Source organism: Nycticebus coucang, chromosome 3 (assembly GCF_027406575.1).
Source record: "Nycticebus coucang isolate mNycCou1 chromosome 3, mNycCou1.pri, whole genome shotgun sequence".
Lineage (NCBI taxonomy): Eukaryota > Metazoa > Chordata > Mammalia > Primates > Lorisidae > Nycticebus > Nycticebus coucang.
The window spans coordinates 124,441,581-124,465,966 of NC_069782.1; the positions used below are offsets into that span (position 1 = coordinate 124,441,581).

General features: G+C 43.7%; 1 protein-coding gene across 50 annotated transcripts in view; it reads right to left on the bottom strand.

Annotated features, from left to right (window-relative positions):
* Positions 1-24,386, bottom strand: part of SORBS1 (sorbin and SH3 domain containing 1) — a 243,112-nt gene that overhangs the window by 27,662 nt on the left and 191,064 nt on the right. For 44 of the 50 annotated variants that reach the window (XM_053582809.1, XM_053582832.1, XM_053582805.1 and 41 more), the window contains 5 exons: positions 22,304-22,353; positions 12,638-12,810; positions 9,926-10,011; positions 6,121-6,288; positions 1,571-1,617 (listed from right to left, as the gene is read on the bottom strand). In XM_053582809.1, coding sequence (XP_053438784.1) covers positions 1,571-1,617; positions 6,121-6,288; positions 9,926-10,011; positions 12,638-12,810; positions 22,304-22,353 — 524 coding nt within the window. The remainder of the gene's footprint in view (positions 1-1,570; positions 1,618-6,120; positions 6,289-9,925; positions 10,012-12,637; positions 12,811-22,303; positions 22,354-24,386) is intronic. The other 6 variants (XM_053582836.1, XM_053582822.1, XM_053582833.1 and 3 more) reach the window with 1 other exon arrangement.

The following is a 24,386-nucleotide window of genomic DNA, read 5'->3' on the forward strand; positions in this document are numbered from 1 at the left end:
AATGGCAGATCTATTTTTAGATCTCTAAGTGTTCTCCATATCTCTTTCCAAAAGGAATGTATTAATTTGCCACCAGCAGTGCAAAAGTGTTCCCTTTTCTCCACATCCGCAGAAAAGTGTTCCCTTTTCTCCACATCCGTGCCAACATCTCTGGTCTTGGGATTTTGTGATATAGGCTAGTCTCACTGGAGTTATTTGATCTTTGACAAGCCAATTAAAAACATTCAGTGGGGAAAAGATTCCCTATTTAACAAATGGTGCTGGGTGAACTGGCTGGCAACCTGTAGAAAACTGAAACTGGACCCACACCTTTCACCATTAACTAAGATAGACTCTCACTGGATTAAAGATTTAAACTTAAGACATGAAACTATAAAAATACTAGTGGAGAGTGCAAGGAAAACCCTTGAAGAAATTGGTCTGGGTGAGTATTTTATGAGGAGGACCCCCCCCCCCCGGGGCAATTGAAGCAGCTTCAAAAATACACTACTGGGACTTGACCAAACTAAAAAGCTTCTGCACAGCCAAGAACACAGTAAGTAAAGCAAGCAAACAGCCCTCAGAATGGGAGAAGATATTTGCAGGTTATGTCTCCAACAAAGGTTTAATAACCAGAATCCACAGAGAACTCAAACGCATTAGCAAGAAAAGAACAAGGGATCCCATCGCAGGCTGGGCAAGGGACTTGAAGAGAAACTTCTCTGAAGAAGACAGGCGCGCGGCCTTCAGACATATAAAAAAAAGCTCATCATCTTTAATCATCAGAGAAATGCAAATCAAAACTACTTTGAGGGGTCACCTAAATTTAGAAAACACTGGGCTAAATAAGCTAATCAGGTTTCTTCCTGGAAAGACTTCTAGAGCCATTCATACACTAAAAGCAAAGTTTCTCTTCAAGGGTGGTGGGAGGTAAAGACAGAGCCTACAGTGGGTCCCCAACTCACTTCTACCACAAAACCCTTGTTTTAAGAAACACTTTATGGGGCCAGCACTTTAAGGAATACACTTAGAGAAATGCTACAAAAAGGGTTTATATAAGTCTTCAATCTCTTGGGATACTGTAGCAAAACTGGCAAGTTGTCTTCCTAGAAACTGCTCTTGATCTGGATCTTTCCACAGAAACGGGGGGTCAGATTGAGCAAACTACCACTTAATCAAGCAAATGGAGCTCCTACCTCAGAGGAGGCATGGGGCACAGTATATAAAAGCCCAACCTCTGGTGCCAGGGTGCCTAAATTTGAATCCCAACTCCATCACTTCACAGCTTGGGCAAGTTCCTTAACCTTGCCCACGTAGTCCTTCTGTTTATTTGACAGTGAGGATAAAAAAGGTACCCTCTCTTTAGGGTTACAAAGAGGGCTGAATCAGTTAATATATGCAAAGTAATTACAGTGACCCTCTAGTGAGTTAAAGTATGCAAAGTACTGTGAACCCTGCTGGGCACATAGCAAACTCTACAACTACTATGTGTTTTTTTCATTGTTATCTCTCCAACTCTTCTTTACAAGTGAACTGTTGCATTTGAAAGAGGCAGCAAAGGTGACAAATAAATATGACTGGTGGCACTTACTTCAATGTCTGAGCTTTAAAGTCAAATTTGGCTCTGGCAGGTCTCATCTAAACACAAGAAACAATGACAAGATAAAAGTCAGGATTCATGTACAATTAAAAGGACATTTCATGTACATTTTCAGAAGTTTCTGGAAAGAAAAACAGAAAAATTCACTCTAACCAATTCATTCTAGTATAGAAATCTGGGCAAAATTCCACTTGTCTGACCTTAGTGGAATGGTTAGTCAACAGTGTCATGCATCAGAGTCCCCTAAGGAGAGCCAGATTTGGGGAAGAGATGGTTGGGAAAAGTCCTAAAGCCAACGTGCTAGTTCCCCAAAACAGGACGACTATGGCTAGAGGGACTTTACCTAACAAATGAAATCAGTGTAACCTGGTTTCTTGTACTCAGTGAATCCCCAACAGTAAAAAAAAAAAAAAAAAAAATCACACCTAGAGTCATCCAGAAGTCCTAAAATGTTTCATATCTACTGTCTTAGCCTTCAGGGACATCTCTTGCCCGACTTAAATTCTGATCTGCAAGTAAATGATTGATTTCTCACATTATCCCCAACATGCATTTATTATACTCTATGACATCATCCAAAAAGCTAGATAATGATTCCTGAGGTCGAATGACCCCATTCCTCCCAGGGTAGCCCTCTCCTGCAGGGCCCAGCCCTGTCTGCATACCCTCCATCAAATCTGTCACTGAGTCCTGCTGGCTCTGACTCCATCCATCCCTCCACAACCCTGGTCACTCAGGTCTGACCTCTCCTTCCTACAGGCACAAAGCTTCCTTTGACTTCACGTTGTTCTCTTCGCCCTGATCTACTGTCACCCTAGGGCACAAATAACATTCCACAAATTCCTTCTCACTTTGAAGTTGGCTGGGGCTCTTAACTAGCCCTCAGATCAAATCTCAGTTCCTGCCTGGGTTAAGGACTTTGGGTAATTCCTTCCCACTCCTCCCTAACTGCCTTTATCTCTATCACATTATTCACTTCTCATCAGGCAAATCTATTTGCCACACCTCCACAAAACCCCCTTCACCCTCTGGAATTGCATCTCCAATTCCAATAAGAAGTTCACCTTCACTTATCATATTCATTGCATATTTTTCTTTCCTACCTTTAAAAGCAGTTTTTTTTTTTTGTTTGTTTTTAAGAAGGTAAAGGGGAAAGAGATCATGAAGGAGCTGTTTCTGGCTGTTTCAGCCCTTCAACAGCTATGACCTTCTGGGCTAGGAAACAATGTGGTGGGAATTAGATCACACATGTCCTCTTCAGTATTACAGGGCATGAACAAAGTGGAGGGTAAATATCCTAGGGCAAAAAAAAAAATGATATTTAAAGGCTTAGTTTCTTTATTATTATTATTTTGAGACACAGTCTCACCTTGTCATCCTCAGTAGAGTGCCCTAGTGTCATAGCTCACAGCAACTTCAAAACTCTTGGGCTTAAGCGATTCTCTTGTCTGAGCCCCCCAAGTAGCTGGGACTATAGGCACCTGCCACAATGCCCAGCTATTTTTAGAGACAGGGTCTCACGCTTGTTCAGGTGGGTCTAGAACCTTGAGCTCAGGTAATCCACCCATCTTCAGCCTTCCAGAGTGCTAAGATTACAGGTGTAAGCCACTGTGCCCGGCCTAGTTTTACATTTTAATCCCTCGGCAATATGCCCTGTATTTTCAGGCCCTTTAAGCTGAGGTCTTGTAGAGATCTTTGCAGGGATCATGACTTCTTCATGACCATTTTTTAAATTTTGATTAGAAATTGATATTTCTGTGTATTTATACCATACATAGTAGGGGCCAACTGAATGACTGCCTTATTATCGAATTAATGCACACAACTTCAATGCCTGCATTTGTGTCTGTAACCAAACAGCATAATTTGACAGTTGTAGGTGAACAAGAAAAGAATGGACCTGGTGTTAAAGTATCACTAGCTAACTTTTGTAAAATAAGTTTCATTAACCATCTCTTCAAAGAAGAATCTTATAACTGTCCACACCATAGCTACCAATGGCTATGTACAGGTTTCCCCAAATGAAAAGTTCACAAGAGAAGGCCAAACGACAAAAACTTGAAAGTGATTCCAGTAGAAAAAAGTGCAGGGGGAGGTTACATCATGTCACCCAGCTGTAGAGCTGTGTAAACATAAGAAAAAATTTATACCAAAGCAGTGATTCATATTTTGAATAACTGAATTCGGTCAAAATAATAATCACTCATCAATTAAATAATACAATTACATAGGTGTATAGTTACTTTGTAAATTGGCTAAGGTCAATAATGGGGGCTGGTAAGTTCCTTTTTTTTTTTTTTTTTTATTAAAGGTTCTGAAGGTTGAAAAATAGATTCCTTTGAACTCCTGAGACCCATGTACGGGAGTCAGTGACGCTCACACGAAGCAGCAGCATCTCCCGCTGCATCTTCCTATAGGTCCCCAAGACCAAATCCATCTCTCCCTGCTCTGGCTTTTGCAGCCTGGTATTACTGCAGGACACAGCAAACTGTATACGAGGGAGACTCTTTCACCACCAGCGGAGTAGCAGGCCATGCTGAGTCCTGTCTGTCTGCCTCCCACCTGGTCTTGCCCAGAACAAGTGGTCACCCAAGTTCTAATGGAAGGGGCTGAAGTACACGGACACAGTACGGTGCACCTGGCACTTGGTGGTCTCCACCCTCTCAAGCCCACCTGTCACCTTCTAGGGCAGTGATTCTCAAAATGTGGTCCCTAAACTGGCATTATCAACATCATCTAGGAACCTGTTAGAAATGCAAATTCTCAGGCCTCTTTCCAGAATCAGAAACTCTGCAGAGAGACCTAGGATCTCTATCTTAACAAGCCATCTGGGAGATCCTGCAGCGCAGAGAACAGCTGCTCTAGAAGGGAGGCAGGCTGCTGGGGAGAGTCTGCCTGCCTCTGTTGGTGGTTCCTCTGCTCTAGTGGCATTTTTGTTTGCGTGTGTTATCTCTACATGCGAGTGTGTAGCCCTAGGGTGACTCTGTGTGTACCCCTCACCTTCCACCTACAAGCAGGTGGGCCTGGTGGTGAGGACAAACCATCACAGCGCCTTTGAGTAGGGCTGTTTTTTTTTTTTTTTTTGAGACAGAGCCTCAAGCTGTTGCCCTGGGTAGAATGTCAGGCCATCACAGCTCACAGCAACCTCCAACTCCTGGGCTTAAGCGATTCTCTTGCCTCAGCCTCCCTGGTAGCTGGGGCTACAGGCACCCACCACAATGCCCGGCTATTTCTTGGCAGGCCTAGGCTGGATTCGAACCTGCCAGCTCTGGTGTATGTGGCTGGCATCTTAGCCGCCTGAGCTACAGGCACCAAGTCCGAGTAGGGCTGTTTTGAGGAGGAGCTGGGACACTGTGGGCTGAGAGGCTGTCCTTCCCTCGCACGGAGTAACACTTGCAAGTTTACTTCTTCCCTGTTACATTTTCCTTTTCTCATCACTTTATAGTCTTCTTCCCTCCCCAGCTTTCCTTCTTTTAACGTTTCCCTCTTTTCTCTATCTCTTCTTTCCACATACCTTCTATTTCTTAAAAAAAAAATTAATAGTTAATGATGCTTCTGTTACTCAAAAGATAGAAACATGAATATTAATCTACTATACTGAAAAGTTATACAACTGTACATACTTTGGGCATTACTTCACCACCTCCCTACCCCCACCCCAAGCCCAGACATGTACATTGCACCTCCCAAAAGATATTCTTTAGCATGGCTACTTTAGGATTGCACGGCAAAGCATAAGCTCTTATCAAGATGAGACATTTGGCCAACACGAGAATTTCAACACGTTGAGCTTAGCGCAAGTAGGCCAAGACCTGGATAAAACTGCTGCAAAGATTTCTTCTTCGTTACTTTTATAATATTAAGCTGTCTTAATCTACGCTTAGAAATGTCAAAATTAAAGGAACAAATGCAACATCCTTTAGAGAGCTGTCTCACCCTCTGTGGGTTTATCCTAACTGCAACTATCTCTGGGTTTCACAATTCTTCAGTGAGGTGCTTTAGCACCACTGAACACATGACATAATCCATCTATACATGAGTGGTAGGGTTATGCCCTGATATGTAAATATTGATGTCACTAAATTTGGGGGCCTTTTGGTAAATGGCATAAAGTATCACTAGATAACTTTTGTAAAATAAGTTTCATTAACCATCTCTTCAAAGAATCTCATAATTGTCTACGCCATAGCTACCAATGCTTACATACAGGTTTCTAAGCAGGATGCACAGGCAACACAGTATCATGATAAAATGCAGGATGCGGAGGACTGGACTCATGATGGTAGCCAATGCTCTAGCATGCATAGGGGTGCGCGCCAGCAGATCCCAGTCCCCAGCCAGGCATGCTTGAACATACAGAGCACAGGACATAATGGGGGTCATGTCCATTCACTAGCCACAAAAGAGCCAAAGCAAGCCTAAAGGAAGCCAGGATGACAGATGCTGCTTGGAGAACTAGATCAGCCTACAGAGAGGGCAATGCTGAGGGGAGGCAGATATTGCTTTGGGTCAAGCAGCAGATCGAGGCAACCAAAACAGACCTCTGACCCAGATTTCCTTTTTGCGGTATCGTCTATATTGAGAAGGTCCCCAAAGCGCTCATTAGTGATAAACTGATGGTGCGTCGGGATGACGCCTGTGTGGCGTCGAGCTGCAATATCGGCCTCTTCTTGCTCGCGCTTAAGTCGTCTCTGGTCCGCTAAAAGTTTCTGCCATAAAATTGCATAAAATGGGCAGTGAATCATCTGGTCCAGGGTATTGGAAAATTGCCAACAAAAGCAACTAAGGAAGAAGGTGGGTGAATGGGGAGGAGACTTAGAGGGGTTTCAGAGCCACAGCTACTATGCTCCCGCTGTAACCACCCTCCGAGCACCCTAGGAAGGAGACGGCACTGCACAGGGGAAACCTGGGAAAGCTGGGATGCAGGGAGGGAGGATTCCAAAGATCACACCAGCTGGCAAACTATCCCCGGGCTTAGCCAAAAGCCTCCTGTACCCTGGCAGCAAAGGCCAGGTAAGCATGGGACACATCAGGGGATGCCCAAGCATGCTGGGCTGGCAGCAAGAGGCCAGAAGTGCCATCTCTACCTCACTAGAGCAGCGATTTGCTCCCACAGTGTAGTTCCATGGCAGGATCAGGGCTGAATAATTCTTCCTACCCATATCAGGCTTGTTAACCTGCTATTACGGGCTTTGCCATATGGCGACCAGGCCATTTTTGTATTTCCTATTACTCTAATATGCTGTCCACAGAATGCAGCTGCCCACTTCAGGAAATATGGCACCCCTTCTCCTAAGCCAGCCAACTCTTTCCCTGAGTATGATTTTTCAGGAGGCTTAGTATATGCACTAAAAGCTATGTATGTAGCTAACAGAGAGAGAGCACCAGTTACTTTCTTTCTTTCTTTTTTTTTTTTTTTTTTGAGATAGAGTCTTACTTGTCGCCCTCTATAGAGTGCTATGGTGTCATAGCTCACAGCAACCTCAAACTCTTGGGCTCAAGTGATCCTCTTGTCTCAGCCTCCTGACTAACTGAGACTACAGGTGCCCTCCACCATGCCCGGCTATTTTTAGAGATGGGGGTCTCGCTCTTGCTCAGGCTGGTCTCGTATCCCTGAGCTCAGGCAATCCACCTGCCTTGGCCTCCCAGAGTGCTGGGATTATAGGTGTAAGCCCTCATGCCCACCCATCAGTTACTTTCTTACTAAGCTATTTCTTCATTAGGTGGAATGAGCTGAGTTTAAAGGAATGATATATTTAAAGCATAGAAAATAAACTAAGACTAATGGTATCTGGGGTTAAAAGAAACATTCTCTCCTGTATTAAGAAAACAGTCATCAATTTCTATTTTTTAGAACCATTAAAAATAACCAGTGTTGCTTCTTACCAAATACCTTCATTGCCTATGGAAATGACCTTATGGAATAGCATTTTGGTGTTTTTTTTTTTAATGTATATATATATACAGGGTGTCCATAAAGTTCATGTACAACTTAAAATAGTTGTCGATTTAGGGACGAACCTTATGGACACCCTATATACGAATTTCATATTCCTAGGATTAACTGCCCTTATAGAAAAGCATTCATTAGAGCTGATAATTCTTTTTCTTTCTTCTTCTAATTTTTTTTTTTTTTTTAAAGAGATAGAGTCTCCCTCTGTTCCCAGCCTGGAGTGCAGTGGCACCATCATGGCTCACTAGAGCCTACAACTCGTGAGCTCAAGCGATCCTCCTGCCTCATCCTCCTGAGTCACTGGGATTACAGGCAACCATGCCTGGCAGAACTAATAATTCTCAGCATGCTTAATAAGAGATTAGTCTTCTTCTAAGTATGCACTTGAATGTCTCATGTGACATCTATCCTTAAAGGATGGTAGGCCAGATTTTTCTCAATGTCCACAGAGTGATAACTCATCAAGTAGCTAAGGGAATTCTAGTGCTCAGGTAAGCTGTTGTAAGGATTAAATGAGAAAAGGCATGAGAAACCTTTTGCAAAGCACAGTGCCATGGAAAGAGCACTGGCCCAGGAATCTGGAGCCTGGTTTCCTGCTCCACTATTGGAATAGGGCAACTTAACTAAATGGCCCTGTGTAAGCCACTACCTTTCTGTGATCCTTTCCTGGACAAAACAAGGGGGTTGGTAGATAACCACTAATGTCCCTTCCAGGATTGGCACATTCTCATTTTCTAAAGTACTATTATCATCAATGGTAATAATAAAGCATTTGCATATGAGACAGATACCCCCATGAGCTGGGCAGTAACAATGGGAATGGATTGAGCCTTAAAGTTGTCAAAGTCCTTGTCAAATCCCTAGTGTATTGAGATGGGGCAAAGCTCCCAACCCAGTACTTGAATCTAACCTCAGTAAATCCAGCAGGCCTGCAGTTTAACCACATAAGCCAATAACCAGAGATAAAGACATGCAACTTTTAATAATATGTGAGCCAGTATTATTCAGAATACAACTGCTCACCTTCTATATTCAACTTCTAATATATTAATTGCTAAACTAAGTAAAATATGTCCCCCGTGTGGTAGATAAGAATTTTCCCACAAAACCTTCCACGTTGGGGACTAGGGTTTATATTACTAAAAAGAAATTTCATCTTCCTTCATTACAGCAGCCCAGGCCTACATATTTGGGAATTTTATATCTTCGTGACAGCAAACACTTAACACAGAGGTACAGAAATGAATCTATTCTGAGGCCTGATGGACACTCATCATTAGTGAGTGATTACAAATAATGTCTTCATATTAAATACTTCTTGTTTCTTTCCACGGACAGGTGTAAGTACCCTATTGAATACTGTTTGATTGTGTTTAGAGATGGGGAAAGTATAGTGGTTTCTTTTTTGTCTTTTGTCTTACCATCTGGCAGTAATGATTTTTATCATCCAGTTACTGCCAAAGTCAGCCTTAGCCTAAATTTTAAAGGAAGCTTCTCCTAAACCTAAGAACCACTCAAGACAGAAAAACAAAAAGGACTTCAGAAGGAAAGGAAGGACTTAAAGGAAATGGGACAGCTTATGTGGACATGAACACCCTTCTCCTGCTGTCACCCATCCAAGGTGATTTTTCCATCTCTTAATTCATTACAGGAAAATGGGCATTGGAGCACTGTTTCATCTCTAGGACCTGTTTTCTTAGGAATATGAAGCCTGGAAGTGTGCATAATAACAACAACACTTTATCACAGCAGAACTTGTGGTTTAGCCCATTTGGCTGATATGAAGAATTGGCCGTGCTAGTTACACCACTGCGAGACATCTCAGCCACTGCAAGAAAATACCCACGTGCTGAAGTTCTTGGCTGAATATTCTTTACCAATGTTTACTGGAGTATCTACCTTCTTCTCAGCTAAAGGCAACAGAGTTATGGGCAACTCCTTCAAGTTCTTTTATAAAATGTACCATGGACATTACTGTATTTGATGTTCCCAATTTGAACTGTGCTTTGTACCTACAGAGGGGTGGGTAGTATTGTACTGAAGCAGCAGGTGGGCAGACTTCCTTAGAGAATGTGGGGGAGGCCAAGAGAGGGTGAAAGAGCAAACTCCAGTTTCCAGCTAAAAGGGCACTGAACACAGGAGTGGACAAACTCTCACTACACCTCCCATATAGCAGTGCTATTCATAACCTAGTGTGTGTGGGGAAATCAGCCCTACTTTAAAGTGGACTAAAAGGGGAGTATTGACCCTGTTATATAAAAAGCCATTTGTGAACGTTCCAATCATTGCTTCTAATTACTAAACAGTGTCAACTTTCTGACAGATTTCTAGAATGTTTACTTCCCTTACCATCTTCTGAGCAAGCGCTAAGAGATTTAAAAGATAGGATTTACCTCTTTATCATCATGGCGTCTTCGAATAAATTCTTCTGAAGATTCCAAGTAATCAGCTGGTATAAAATGTCTTGGTGATTCTGAATCTTCAAAACAACAGAGTACAGTTAAAACAGGCAAATATTTAGCAGGAAATCACGTTGGGAAAATATTTCACCTTTTATCTATTATAAATATCAAGTTTTTATGATCATTGTTGATTAACAATCAATAATCAAATTCTAAAGGGAAAAAACTCAAATTCCACCCCCACCCCCACTTTTCAGATTTACTTGCGAACCAGTTAAATACTAAGAAAACTAATCAGAAGGCAAAAGGTGAGCAGAAAGAGAGGTGTCCCTACAGAGAGGCGTGCAGGATCTGACAGGGACAAACCGCACACTCAGACACACAGGGCCATGAGAGAGGCTGCCTCTCAAAAAACCATGGGGTGAGAGGGAGACTGGTGCAAACCCCAAGGGGCTCAAAAGTTCAAATGAGTAAGTTTCTCAGATGAGGTAAACGGCCAATTTTTCTTTCGAAACACAGTTTGGTGGTTAGTCTAAATGACATGGTGGTGGGGGGTTTGTTTTTAAAGAAGTGCAGCCACTATGAGCCATGATCAATTGCCAAGCAAAACAGAAAACAAAGGGCAGACCAGAAAGTGGACACCAGGGGCACACCAAGGGGACAGAGCAAGCAAGGTGGAAAGACGGGGGATGAGACTGGTCAAATACACAAAATGCCACCTCCACAGGGTGGTGCCAGTTCACTCTGAGGGTTGTTGTTCCTGTCCAGGCCGTGGTCTGAGTATGGCACAGGGTTCCCATTATTAACGGCCCTTGGGCAGTCCTCTGGGACCGCAGGTCTCTCCTGAGGAGGCTCTGAGTTGCAGCTAAGCCTGGCCATGGTGAGGTGGGAAGACAGGCGTGTGGGAACCAAGGGCTTCCCCACAGAGGGGGGCTGGTCCTGGTGGGGCTGGCTGGGGAGGTCTGGCTTCTGGCCCACTGGGAGGCCGGAGGAGTTACCAGGAGAAGGCTGTCTGGGATGGTGCTGGAGGGGCTTTTTCAACCGAAAAGGGAGGGGGCTCATTAGGTATATGTTCCTGAGGAGGGTGCTCTTGTCCCCTCTGGAATCCAGGCGCCAATCAGGCTGTCTGGGGGTCTGCTGCTGCTCATGCTTCCGGATGGTGGTGAAGCGGGTATATGAGGCTGGGCAGGTGCCCTTGCACTTGTTGAGACGATGTTTGGGGAAGTCTCCGTGAACGCTGCTGCTGCTGCCCTCTCTGCTGTCATTGGAGGCATTTGAACAGCGGTCAAGCTCATCGGAGCAGGTGGAGAGTGGCTCAGAAGGCACGAGGCCCCTGAAGCCCAAGGTGTGTTCCACCATATCACTGCACGTTGGAGAGGCACAGACCCCACTGGAGTTCATTCTATCCATCTCCTTGGGATGGAGCTTGGTTGACTCAAGGAGAGATTCAGCAGAGCGAGCTGAGGTCAGGCTGCCCCGGGGCAGCACAGGTGTAGGTGATTTGCTCAGCCTGCCGGACAGGTCCAGGGAGGGCATGGACCGTGACCGCTGAATCAGCTGCTCAAAGGCAGTGATACGGGAGGAGACCGTGTGCTTGGGGATGTGCTCTGGGCCTTCCTGGCTGGTGCCCAGCTCACCGCTTGCCAATGCCAGGCTGCTCCTTTCAAAGTGGGAGGCAAGATCCCGCACACTGGAGGATGAAATGGACCCCAGGAAGAGACCAGCTCGGTTGATTTGGTGCATGTCCCGGTAGAACATGGTGAACTGCATCCCAGCCTTTCTCGAGAGAGGACAGGGCCTCCTGGTGCTGCTGCTGTACTCCTGGAGGCTCATGGTGCTGCTTGACTTGCTGTCATAATCCCGCCGGGAGCGCATGAGCAGGTTCTCAATGCTCCCCCCCACTTGCAGGGGGAGGCCTCTTTTAGAATCATTCAAAGAAACTGAAACACAAAGGTTCTCACAGCTCTGGGCCTTCTCTGAGGGCAACAGGACACTCTTTTGTTCCTGCAAAAGAGCGCTGGGAGCAGAGAGCCTGGGTTTGAATTTGGAAGGAAGGATTTCCGAAATGCAGGCTTTTGCAGCTGACAGGGGCTTCTTGTGCTTACACACAGGGCCTAACGCACTGCTAGTGTTACGTGTTCGGCTATGAACTGAAGATGAAGTAATCATGTGAGCATTCCCACCTTTACGATCCACTGGTAAGCATGCAGAATAAAATAAACAGACCCATTAGGTTAAAGCTGAAAGCTGCTTAAAAAGTAAAGGAGAGGTAACATGCTCATTTGTTGTCATAAGGGCTTTTTAAAAATTTCCAGTTGATGTCCGGAAGCAAAATAATCTGTGCTGCAAAGCAAGTGCAAAGATGCAACAACAACAACAGAAAAAAAGGCCACCCTGCTGGAATTAGGAATGGCTAAAGCTCAGCTAATTTCTCAGAAAAGGGAATTAGAACAAAAGAAAGTGAGAGATGCTTCATGGAGAGCAAGGTTGGAGGTTCAAAGGAAGGGAAACTACTAATACCAGAAAGAAAAATGGCCGGTGAGAAATCAGGGAGGGGACGTAAGAAGGCTCCAAGGCCTGGACGTGGATCTGGACAAGGCAGAACGTATCCCCATTGCTGAAGGTTCACCCGCTGCTGATGCTCAGTAAAAGGGGGGTGGGGGATGGGAGACAGAGGCCTGCAGGCTTCATCCAGCTAATTACCTTTAGTGGAAGCTGAGCTGGACGGCCGCTTGAGCCCACTGAGGCCCTGAAGAGGGATGTCACCACCTTCCAAGACACTTTTATAGATCTGTCTCTCATTCTCCAAGCTAGCGAGATCCCCAGGTGCCCCATCTGATTCCCTCTTCACTGCATGGAAGTTGGAAGAATATATACTATGAACACGGTAATTTTAAAAGACAGAGAGAAGGAGGGGGGAGATAAGAACAGGAATTAGTATTTTCAACATTTTCCCGATAGATACATTACCTGTTGAAGACAAGAAATACACTTCTTGGCTTCCTAATCAAGCACTGTTCTTTCTGAGGAGCATTCTAAGTTAGAAACAGATTTCCACAAACAAGACCAGCCCATGGGACCCTGAATGCCTAGGAATCTTGTCAAAACAGCAAAGGACTCTGATTGAGATGACTGCATTTATGCTTTAAAAGAATAATTCTGTGAAACACTGGCACTGGGAAGGGGAAGGCTGGAGGAGGTCAGGGCAGAATAGGAGGTAGGAAGACGCAGTGGCTGCAGGCAAAGACACAGGAATAGCCTCTGATGTGGAGCCGGCCAGTGCTTCAAGTCCACTACTCCAATTATTTTTCTGGGTTATTCTTCACAAGTGCTTTTGGCTGATGGAATATTACATCAGCAATGAAAGGGGAAGCCCAGCTGTCTCAGGTCTCCAAGAAAATCAGTGACCAAGTAAAACTAGAACCTGGGATTCTATGTGCTTTTAGTATCACAGCTAAATTTTACACTCCTTTCAAAGTCTGTGTTCAGAAGCTTATGACATGTGTTATGAGCACAAACTATTGCTTATTTCTCTCCTTCATTTATTTTTATCCTTTGAAAATCTAGGTATTTTTGCAAGTTACCACAAATTCTTTTTGGAATGAGGTGTGGCACCAAAACAAATTAAGAGCATTTACTCACTGAGCCCTGCCCTTCCTCTAACCCCACCTTTCTATTCCCTCACCTAGTAACACCTATCACTGACACACATGCGCACACACACTCCTCTAAATGAATGGCTCCTTTCTCACAAAGTACACAGGCTTCTGCTAAGTTGCTTTTTTTTGCAGTTTTTGGCCTGGGCTGGGTTTGAACCCGCTACCCTCCGGCATATGGGAACGGCGCCCTATCCCTTTGAGCCACAGGTGCTGCCCTGCTAAGTTGCTTTTAAAGGTACCAAACTCAGTTTATTGGAATCAATACGAATTTTTTCAGCTCTGAAGACCCACAGTTGGATGAAATCCCTTCATCTCAATATTTTACTCTATTATCTAATAAAAAGCACAGCTTTAAGAACTATAAGAGTGAATACCCATAGGCCCCCCACCTAGATTCTATAAGGTGCCTTTGCTTAAATCACACATCTATCTGGTCTTTCCCCGTATCCAGCCATCAATGATGGAGTAGTTTTACACTCCACAAAGCCAGCCTTTCCTTCTGTGTGTGACATCTAAGGCTAGCAGTCACGAATGATGACAGCAGTGAAACTCTCTGTGCTGCCTGGTGAGGCATTCCAGAGGCGTGGCTCTGTGCTAGCTGCCTGCTCATCTCTCTTTCTTGAATCCCTTCAGTCCTACTTTTGCTGTTTTTCAGATGAGGAAACAAGGTACTGAGAGATTTAGTAACTTGTAAAAGCAGGCGTGTTAGCAGAATGGCAGGGTGGGAACTTGAACCACACCACTGGACACCACACAGAATTGTGTTCTCAGCCAGCGTTGGAGATATCACATTTTGCTATGACTGAGGAGGAAGAGGCGTGAACAAAACAAGACCCAGAAGGAGCTGAAGGATGCTCTGGATCCATGTATGTCACCACCACTGAATGTCACCTATTATAAATATACCTCTAGAGGGACAAGTGGCACCAGAACCTGGGAGTCAGAAATGGAGAAGAGGTGGGGAGTTTGGTGATCACTGTGATGTCTCCACCTCAAAGTAGTGAAGACTCCAGAGCAATACCATTGTTTCTGGCACGGGTAGTACCCCTCACAGGAGCTGCTACTTGCCGAGCCTTACCCTGTTCCCATCCTTGGCTAAGGGCTTTACGCACCCTATTTTAGGGGAGGGCTTCCCAGGTCCCTCCTCATTCTCTCTGGGCTAGGTGAAGGATCAAATATTTTTCCTTTTTCCTCAATGGAAACATACGAAGGTAGCCTACAAGCACACTATGCCAATTTAAATACATGTAAACTCATCTAAACTGGCTTTAACTTTGAATTTCCTAATTAAAAACAAACCTGCCCTTTTTCTGAATTTTCTGTTCTACCATTTTCCTTTTGGTTGCATGTTCTGGTTTTGCCCTTCGGTTTAACCCCAACAGAAAAAAAAAAAAAAAAAAGATCAAAGTATAGATGCCCTTTATCCTTGCCAACCAATGGTTGTGGTCACTGAGGTCTGTTTTGTGAAGAGATGGTCTCTAAAGCCCAGCCCACCTTGGTTTGGAGTTACCGTACCTCCCTTAGCACTAGAGAGTTTTAAACTAAATTTGGCCTGAGACTACCTCCATACTTTGAGTTCTTATTCCCAGTGAACTGTGACCTCACTTAGTATGTAAACAAACTACAACCTAATTTAAGAGTGTATTCTTGTAATAAGTAGGTGAGTCTCAACCAATCACTGATCAATTCATGCCTATGTGAGACAAATACCTCATCACATCATGCTCAAATAAGGCAAACTTTGAGTGTAATCAATCAAGCTGTTTCCATAGTGACTTCCTTTTACCGTCTATGAATGCTGCCTGCTCTAGTTATGGATTGAGCTCTCTAAACCTCTCCTGCTTTTGAGAGCTGCCTAACGCATGAATTGTCCTTTGTTTAAACAAACTCTGCCAAATTTAATTTATCTAAAGTTTTTCTTTTTGCTGGGTGTAGTGGCTCACGCCTATAATCACGCCTAAACTCTGGGAGGCTGGATTGCTTGAACTCAGTAGTTTGAGACCAGCTCAAGAAGAGCAAAACCCCATCTCTACTAAAAACAGAAAAATTAACTTGGCATTGTAGTGGGAAGCTATAGTTCCCACTACAAGAGGATTGCTCAAGCCCAAGAGTTCTGAGGTTGCAGTGAGCTATAATGTCATAGCACTCCACCCAGAGTGACAGAGTGAGACTCTGTCTCAAAAACAAAAAAAAGTTTTTCCTTTAATAGAGTGACTGTGACAGCTGTTTCCATCCTGCTGTCTTTTGAACTACCTCAGCCTTGGTCAGAACTTCTAAGCCATCTTCCCAAGTTCCTCTTAACTTTGTTCTGTCAGGATTATCACCTATAACTGGCTGCCTGACCTCACACCTGCTCTACCTTACCAGACATAAAAATTCACTTCACCTTAGTTACCTCACTCTTTGGCTTTTTTCCAATCATTGTCATCATTTTTTTCCGGCTTCCCACCAGAACAACAAACCAGCACTCAGGAAACCTCTCAGAATGGATTTGCTATAGCCAATTGTTTTCTTTCTGGTACCAAAGCTAACAAAACATGCTTTTTCCAGATGTGTAACATTTTGAAACTGATGTCCTCCTTGTTTAAAAACAATATGTAAGCTCTCTAGAACACTGTTTTAAAATATATCCATTAGCTTTTTGAATGCTGGAAAGAGAGAACATCTGTTCCACTGTACAGAGGGGAAACTGAAGACCAGAGTGCTGAAGGCATTTGCCCTAGGTCAAAGATTTTGGGTCCAGGCTCTGTCCAAGTAGATCAGAGAGGATGAGAGAAGCCCTACCTCCCTAGCTGACTGAAAAAGGCTCAATCAGGATTAGCAGTTACTTACTCCTTAACAAAATAAGTTGAGTTGAGAAGCTCAGCTCTGCACAGACGGAGGGAGGACAGAGGATTCAGCCTCTGGCTAAGATGCCCAGGTGGCTACTGAATTTTAAGAGGTTAAAACAAAAACACTCACTGGAAGAATTAAGTGAGAGAACAGAATAATCATCCTGGGCCAACTGTTTCTACCAGGGTCCTAGAGACTGGGATTCCAACTCAATGCCAACAAGGAATGTGGATCAGCTAAGGCAAACTAGCTTAAAAACTTACTGTCTTTCCTGGCCTCAATTTCTTTCATCTGCAAAACTAATAATGCATGGTGAGACTGTTAGCTGCACAGACCTTTCTTTTGAGCTCCAGAAACAAATATTCAACTGTCTTTTAGATGTCTCCACCTGCATGTTCCTAAGGCATCTGACACTTGACATGTTCCAGACTAAACCTAGCTCTGTTCCTCTATCTCCTATCACCCAAGCCAGAAAGCTGAGGGGATCAGTCTCCTTGCTCCTCAAACCTAATCAGTCCTAAATCCTGCTTCTTCCCTGTCCACAACACAGTTCACATTTTATTTGCAGCTCCTCTATAAAGCCTCCTCTGTCTCCATAGGACAAGAGATGCTCACTCTCCACTCCCCTCCCCCATTCCATCATTACATGTACACATCAGATTCTAGTTATTTATAACTGTGTCTTCCCCATTATACCCAGAACCCCTTGAGGTCAGGCAGTTTATTAATCTTTGCATGCCTGGTAATTAGCATGATTGTTCAATAAATATTATTGGAATAAATGAGTCTATAAAATTAAATTCCAACATGCATACATATTTCTGAAACGTTTATAAGGTCCAGGAGAATCTCTAATGTTTTCATATAGTACTTCAGGTTATAATCTGTATTTTGTTCTCCAGTTAAAGGAGAAAAGTGTTCTCTCTGGTGTGTACCATCACCACCTAGGAAAGAGCAGCTTGTTCCTGAGTGCCACCTGCTGGCCAAACAGAATAAAGCTCTTTACTTAGATGCTAACTAATGCTGAAATGCTAAGCAATGAAAATAATGAGTGCCCTCCTGTATTTTTCTGTGTATAGGCACTTTTTGCCCAAATTTTTGAGGGAAAATAAGGATGTGTATTTCTTGGAGAATGGGGACCATAGACCTCATTCTTGGCAAGCGAAAGCACCCCCAGAAAAAGAGGAAAATTAAAAAGTAAGCTGAGTGAGTCGGAACAAAGAAAAGTCAGTTAGTTTACATTTGAGCTAGCTATTGCTAGCAAGCTTCTTGCCTTTTTTGAAATTCTAGCCTGTTGGGGATACAGCTTACAAACACCCTGCTGGGTCTGTGAACATTCTGAGGAAAAATGGCCATAGAAGAGATTATGGCAAGTCAGAACAAAAGATACATCTTCCAGGGCGTTTCCTGCCCATTAAACAGGCAAAGCAGAAACCCACTGTGGAGATTTGCATTTGTCTAGGGCAGAGGCCAAGGGAGTAGCTCGAGTCCTGAGATATGGGCGGAAGAGCTTATATCCCTTATTGCAGAGGAAGATCCTCTGTGGCGGTGATGGGAGGAAAATGCCTCCCTCCTATCGATTCCTCAGAGGAGATTAATGCCGGTGGTGTTTTAGAGAACTAGTGGAGTTTAACACCTCCCTAGAAATCTGTGTGTGAGCTCAAGCAGGAGGCTCTCCCAATACAAGGCTCAGATTTCAGATTTCTGAAGGCCACCCTTAAGGTGAATAATAACCACAGGAGCTGATATGCTCACTCAGCAACAGCTGGCATCTTTGTTCCCTCCCTCATCTTACCCTCTGGGCAAACAGACTTCAATAAAAGCAGAGTGGAGCCAATACTCTGGGCCAGTGAAGCCCACAAACGTGCAATAGACCCCTGAGCTCCCACTGTTATTCTATTCTATGTCTCATGTCTCTTACTTTACCAAGGCTTCTAACTCTATATTTCTTCTAGGTCACCACCAGTTTCCACAGGTCTTAGGGGACCCTGCTCTTGGGGTGGGGCCCCAACAGTGTATGATACATCAATATTATTATTTGTTACTAGTACATAGTATTCCTTGTGCCTTGTATCTGTTGCTGTATTATGTAATTATCTACTACATAAAATTTCTTAAACCATAATACGTTAAAAAATACTAAAATTCCTTTATAATACAAAAAAGTACCTATATAAAAATAAATGAAAATTTGAATTAAAAAATTAAAATAAAAGATTTTTTTCCTAAACGTTTGGGCCAAAATATGGCTGTGCATTATACCTGGGAGTGCATTATATACAGCAAACTAGGTAGCTGCCACTACTGATTTATAGATCTGATAAAGCTATGAAAATAAAATACAAAACTGGACATACACTGTGATGGTAACTATGAAAATACGTATTTCTTTTTAGGGAAAGGACTGGCAGTCGTATTAGGGTATTGGGATTACAGGTGAATTTCTTCCTCTCTGTTCCCAGGTTAAGTATTGTGATACATAATCAATGTTAATCAATGAAATTCTAAACTGCTGTCTGTCCAAGATATGCAAGTGGACTAAATGCCATCACTTCTCCAGATGCCACAGAATTGTGAACCTGTGTGGTCTGTGACTTCACTTCTTTGCTCCTTGGGTGAGGTCAAGTACTGCCAGTGTTTCCTTCAACACATCATTCCTGCCCATCCAGCAAAGGAAGCCAGATTTAGTTCACAAGTTGCCTGCCTCAGTGCTAAGTGAGTGGGACTCCAGTTAATTAAGATTTATAGATCCATTTATTTATTGAGCAAACATTTACTGTATCCCACTTAGGATAGTCCCTCACCAATTCCAAATATGGAAAAACCTTACTCTCTTGGACAAATTGGGAGAAAACCACGCCTGATTACTGAAAATCCCCAAATGGTAAAAGAGGAAAAAACTCCCCATCCCTGCCAAGTATTTCTTGAGAGCTAGGCTATGGCTGAAAAACAGAGGTCTTTGGAGACTTATTTTTAATGAAATAAATAAGAATACTTGGTAAATTAACATTTCAAATACCATTATGTTTATACAGTGTCTGAAATCAATTTGTTCTTTTAAGCATTCCCAATTAGTCCCTTCAACCCTGCTAGCCCAATATGATAGTTTCTTAAATACTATTATTTTAATAGCTCAAAAACATTAAAACTTAGTATGACTTCTATTAATTTTTTTTTTTTTTTTTTTTGAGACAGAATCTTACTTTGTCACCCTCAGTAGAGTATGATGGTGTCACAGCTCACAGCAACTTCAAACTCTTGGGCTCAAGCAATTAGCTAGGACTACAGGTGCCCGCCACAACATCCAGCTATTTTTAGAGAGTCTCACTCTTGCTCAGACTGGTCTCAAACTCCTGAGCTGAGGCAATCCACCCACCTCAGCCTCTCAGAGTGCTAGGATTACAGGTGTGAGCCACTGCACCCAGCAGTATGGTGCAGATGACAGTTTACTGCGAGGACCCATCCTAGGCCTAGAACTCCATTACTCAGACCAGCCTGAGCAAGAGCAAGACCCCATCTCTAAAAATAGCCAGGTGTTGTGGTAAGTACCTGTAGTCCCAACTACTCTGGAGGCTGAGGAAAGAGAATCACTTGAGCTCAAAAGTTTGAGGTTGCTGTGAGCTATGACATCACTGCATTCTATAGAAGGAAACAAAGTGAGACTGTCTCCAAATAAAATAATTTTATTCAAGACCTATATTCCTAACCCCGACTGCCCATGGTAGCTGCTTTCTCTTGACACTTTTAACTTTTATAGTCTACTTCATTCATTTGCCACTTTGCCTTTTTCTTAACTAACACTTATTTGTGTGTTTTGTCCTCACAACTAAAAGGCTGTATCTACATTTCTGTGATAACATCTAGCACAGTGCTTGGATCCAGCAGAACTGGGGACTTCACTCAGCAGGCTGCCCAAAGCAGCCTTTTCTGCCTTGTGCATTTCATGGAGATGGGGGTGAGGAGCAGGGTTACATGGGCATTCAAGACTGCCAAAGCAATAAGCTGAGAAGAAACAGGTGGCCTTAGGGACCTAGGAAAGTTTGCTGGGAGCTGTGGTCATGAGGAAGCCCTTTATCTGCAGGCAGCCTGAGGCCATCTGGGCAGCTGCACCTCAAAGCACATCTCTGAGACCTAGAGGACCTGTAACTTGTCATCCTCAGATGACACACATCCTCAGCTAAAGGCACAGCTCAACTGGAAGCTCTTTCAAAGTGAGTGAGCCACCTGGGAGGCCAAGGTGGGTGGAGAGCTTGAGCTCACAAGATCGAGACCAGCCTGAGGAAGAGCAAGACCCTATCTAAAAACAGCCGGGCACTGTAGCTACTCGAGAGGCTGAGGCAAGAAAATTACTTGAGCCCAAGAGTTTGAGGTTGCTATGAGCAGTAACACCACGGCATTTAACTTCAGGGTGACTGAGTGAGACTGTTTCCAAAAAACAAAACAAAAAAAAAAAAGTGAGTGAGCCACAGAGCAGGGAGTATGGGGGAGCCTACGCCTGAACCCTGACTCTCTCTGATGCATTGGTGATGCGGTTACTAACCCCACAGTGGGTGCAGGAGACTTTACACTGGCCTTCTCCAAAGTGGAAACTATCCTCTAAGGCAGGTAAATTTTCCTCCAGCTGCTGTCTTAATTTATCCTCTCAATTTCTGTGTTCCTGGGTACATCAATCATGAAGCACACGTACTTACAGAAGAAAAATTAACATAGTGGAGCTTCTGAACACTGCCCTAGAAGGATGAAGGTTTTTCCATTTTTCCCACTGAAAATACCCAAATTCCAGCTGAATTTCAAATGAAACTCTTCTTGCAAAGTGCATTCCTTTGTAAGGTAGGTACGACATGTCCCCGTGACAACAAGACTTGTCAAAAAAAAAAAAAAATCCCTTCCACTCAGTAACTTTTTTCATTGTGGATTTACCTAGTCCAAACGGAACAGGCAATAGATGTGCCTTTCCCCCACACCAGATTTCAAAGAACGAGACGGAGATGTGATGGTGAAAGGAAATGTTCCTATCAGAACAAACTCCTTTACCAAATTTACTGGGTACAACAGGCACAATAGAGAGCAGGCCCTGCCCTCAAGGCGTTTATAATTTACTTGCAATTATAAAAATAGAATAGTATAATTCAGATATACAGCAACAGAAATAAGGGCCAAAGATGTACTAACATAAGATTGAGTACATGAAGGCTCAACTCGGACCTGTTTAAAAAAGCTAAACTGTTTGCTATTCACCATGTATATAGCAGGGGGTGAAAGCGACTCTGAAAATTTCCAGCTGAGATAGTAGCTGCATGATCAAGTATAGAAGAAGGTAATCTGCTAGAGGACTCAGGCTGGCGTCGGGGGAAAGGAGGCTGGTGGTTATCCCATGAAGAACTGAGAGGGGTGTGCCCGTATCATCCAGGCAGAGTCCTAAGAATTGGCATAAATGCACATCTCTGTAAGGACAGGGTAAGTTAGCCCCCTCTTTGTCCCACCATATTTCAATCCCACCATCCCTCCCCCCATGTTTATACCAGATGTGGCCTTTCTCCGTCACACACCCATCTGACCCCAAGAACCATCACGAGAGAGTTCTGATTCTAAACTTAGACAAATAAACACATTCTAAAGGTAAAGATGCTAATGTGGAGAAAAGCTTATCAAAGATAATATGAATCATCACAAAATTAATTTGCAAGAGGAAAAGAACAGAAGAAAAATAATTTGAAGACAACAATTAGATTGCCACTTATCATCAAACTGTGCGTCATCTGAAGCCATTATACTGATACAAATACACTTGGGGTTCAAAACACAAGCTTCTCTGTTCTCAATGTCTGACATTAAATACATTATCCCAAACAATATACAAAGTGGAATGGCAACTTACTATCCAGGAGGCTCTGAAGAAATTTCCAGAGTAGGGCTGACTGCTGAGCTCTATAAGTGTCAAAATAAAAAAAAAAAAGTAAGATAAAAATAATGTAGATAATTTATTTTGACTCAGACATTTCAAGTGAAGGGGGAAAAGAGAAGTCACTTTCCTTTTCTAATTTAGATAAGGGCCTCTGGGAGTCAGGGAGCCTGAATGGAAAGGATTTCGGTGCTGGTGGAGGGCGGTGGTCTTTCTCTGGGAGGAGAATGTCTGCGCGGGTAGGCTCTCCTGCTCCTGGTCATTTGTATCCCAGCGGATGGATGCAGCCCTCCGGGCAGGTCAGGAGATGACCTCCTGGCTCACACTTGTTTTCCATCACTGACCACCACTGGACCAACATGCATTAGTGACATGAACACCACACCCTCCACCAGCTTCTCCCCTGCCCACAGCCGCCCCCCAAGCCCATTGCAGTTTAATTCATGCGCCCCAAATGCCACATCCAGAGAGAGTGTTACCTAACACTTTAGGTCCAGAATGTACAAAAATGCATTTTACAAGACCACACCATATTTCCATAATTTGTATATGCCTGCTGATTTAGAAGTGTGGAAATAGGGAGAAATGTAATTTTGCAAACCTTATTAATGACCATTTCAGCATGAATAAGGGAATCCTTTATAAAATTACCAGGGCACTGTGCAAAAGAAGGAAAACAACCAAACAACCAAGAGCTACATGCAGAGAAAAAACATAATTGTGTAGTTTAGGGTTTCTGTTGTTGTCCTGGAGAGAAAAATCCAAAGGGTTCAATATATTTGTTTCTTAAAATAATGTAGTAGTTGACTAAATCAACATACAAGTTAACCTTAAAAGACATTTCTATTTCTAATAATGATCATATCTGTAAAAGAACCACTTTACGGAAAATAAGCTATCTAAAGAAGAGACATTTGGGGAAAAGAGAGAAAGAAAGGGAAAAGGCGATGAGAGGGAGGGGAGCCACTCAGCCACCTGGCCCTCTGCCTGCTGAAACCTGTGGGGCTCGTGTCCCTTCCCTTCTGAGAGCATCTCTGCCCCAGGATGAGGACTGTGCCCCACAATACCCCACTATTCCTCAGAGAGGGCACCCCTCTTGCCTCCACATTCATCCTCCTGCCAGTTTGGCTCTACTGTCTTGCCTGCCCAGCCTGTCCTTGAGACTTGAACCTTTTAGCAACTCCCATTCTGGTCTTGCACCTTCAAAGACATTGTCCTAGTCTCCATCTTGGAAAGACTTTTACATGACCCTGTGAGTCCTCGGCAACAGCCCCTACTTTCTCCCTCCCTCCCTTCCCTGATCACATCTTTTCACTCAGTGCTACAGCCTGCACGGTCTCCTGATTTTCTTGTCACATACTGTAACTCTGATCAACTGCTCCCCTAGCAACCTCCAAAGTCTTTAAAAAACCTCTTAGTTGTCAAATCCATTGACCTTTCCTTGAAGTCCATTTCTCCAGACCACTCAGCTCTGGGCAGTCCTCACCCTTCTCTTGCTCATCAGTCACTTTTCCATACCTCTCTGAACTCTTTTTTTCTCTGCCTCTCTTCTATTCCACATCACCCAGCATCCCAGTGGGCAGCTCTTGGTGTCTCATCCTTTCTCCCAGCATGATTCCCTCTTCCGTCTTCTGTCTACTCCCAGGGCTTCAACCATCACCTCTTCAGCTGACTCCAATCAACTTCTCAAGCCCTTGCCTCTTTTCTGAGACCCAGTCTTAGAGTTCCAACTGTCTACTGGATATTCTCTACATGATATCCAACCAACACTTTGAAAATCAAGCTAAAACCAGCTTCCTTGCCTTACCTCTGCCCTGATTTTCTTCCCAGCTTTCTTATGTGACATACTCATGTCCTCAGTCTTCTAACTAGCTGGCTCCAACCCTAAATTCTTTCTTCTTCATGCCAGTTAGTTGAAACATCCCACAGCAATGTCCTTGGTGCTTTCTCTCTCACACACACCCCATGCTGGTGCCCCACAGCGTGGGATCTCACCTCTACACACCCGGACTACTACAGGTCCCTCCTTGAGACTTCAGTTTTCTTCTCCCTTCAACTC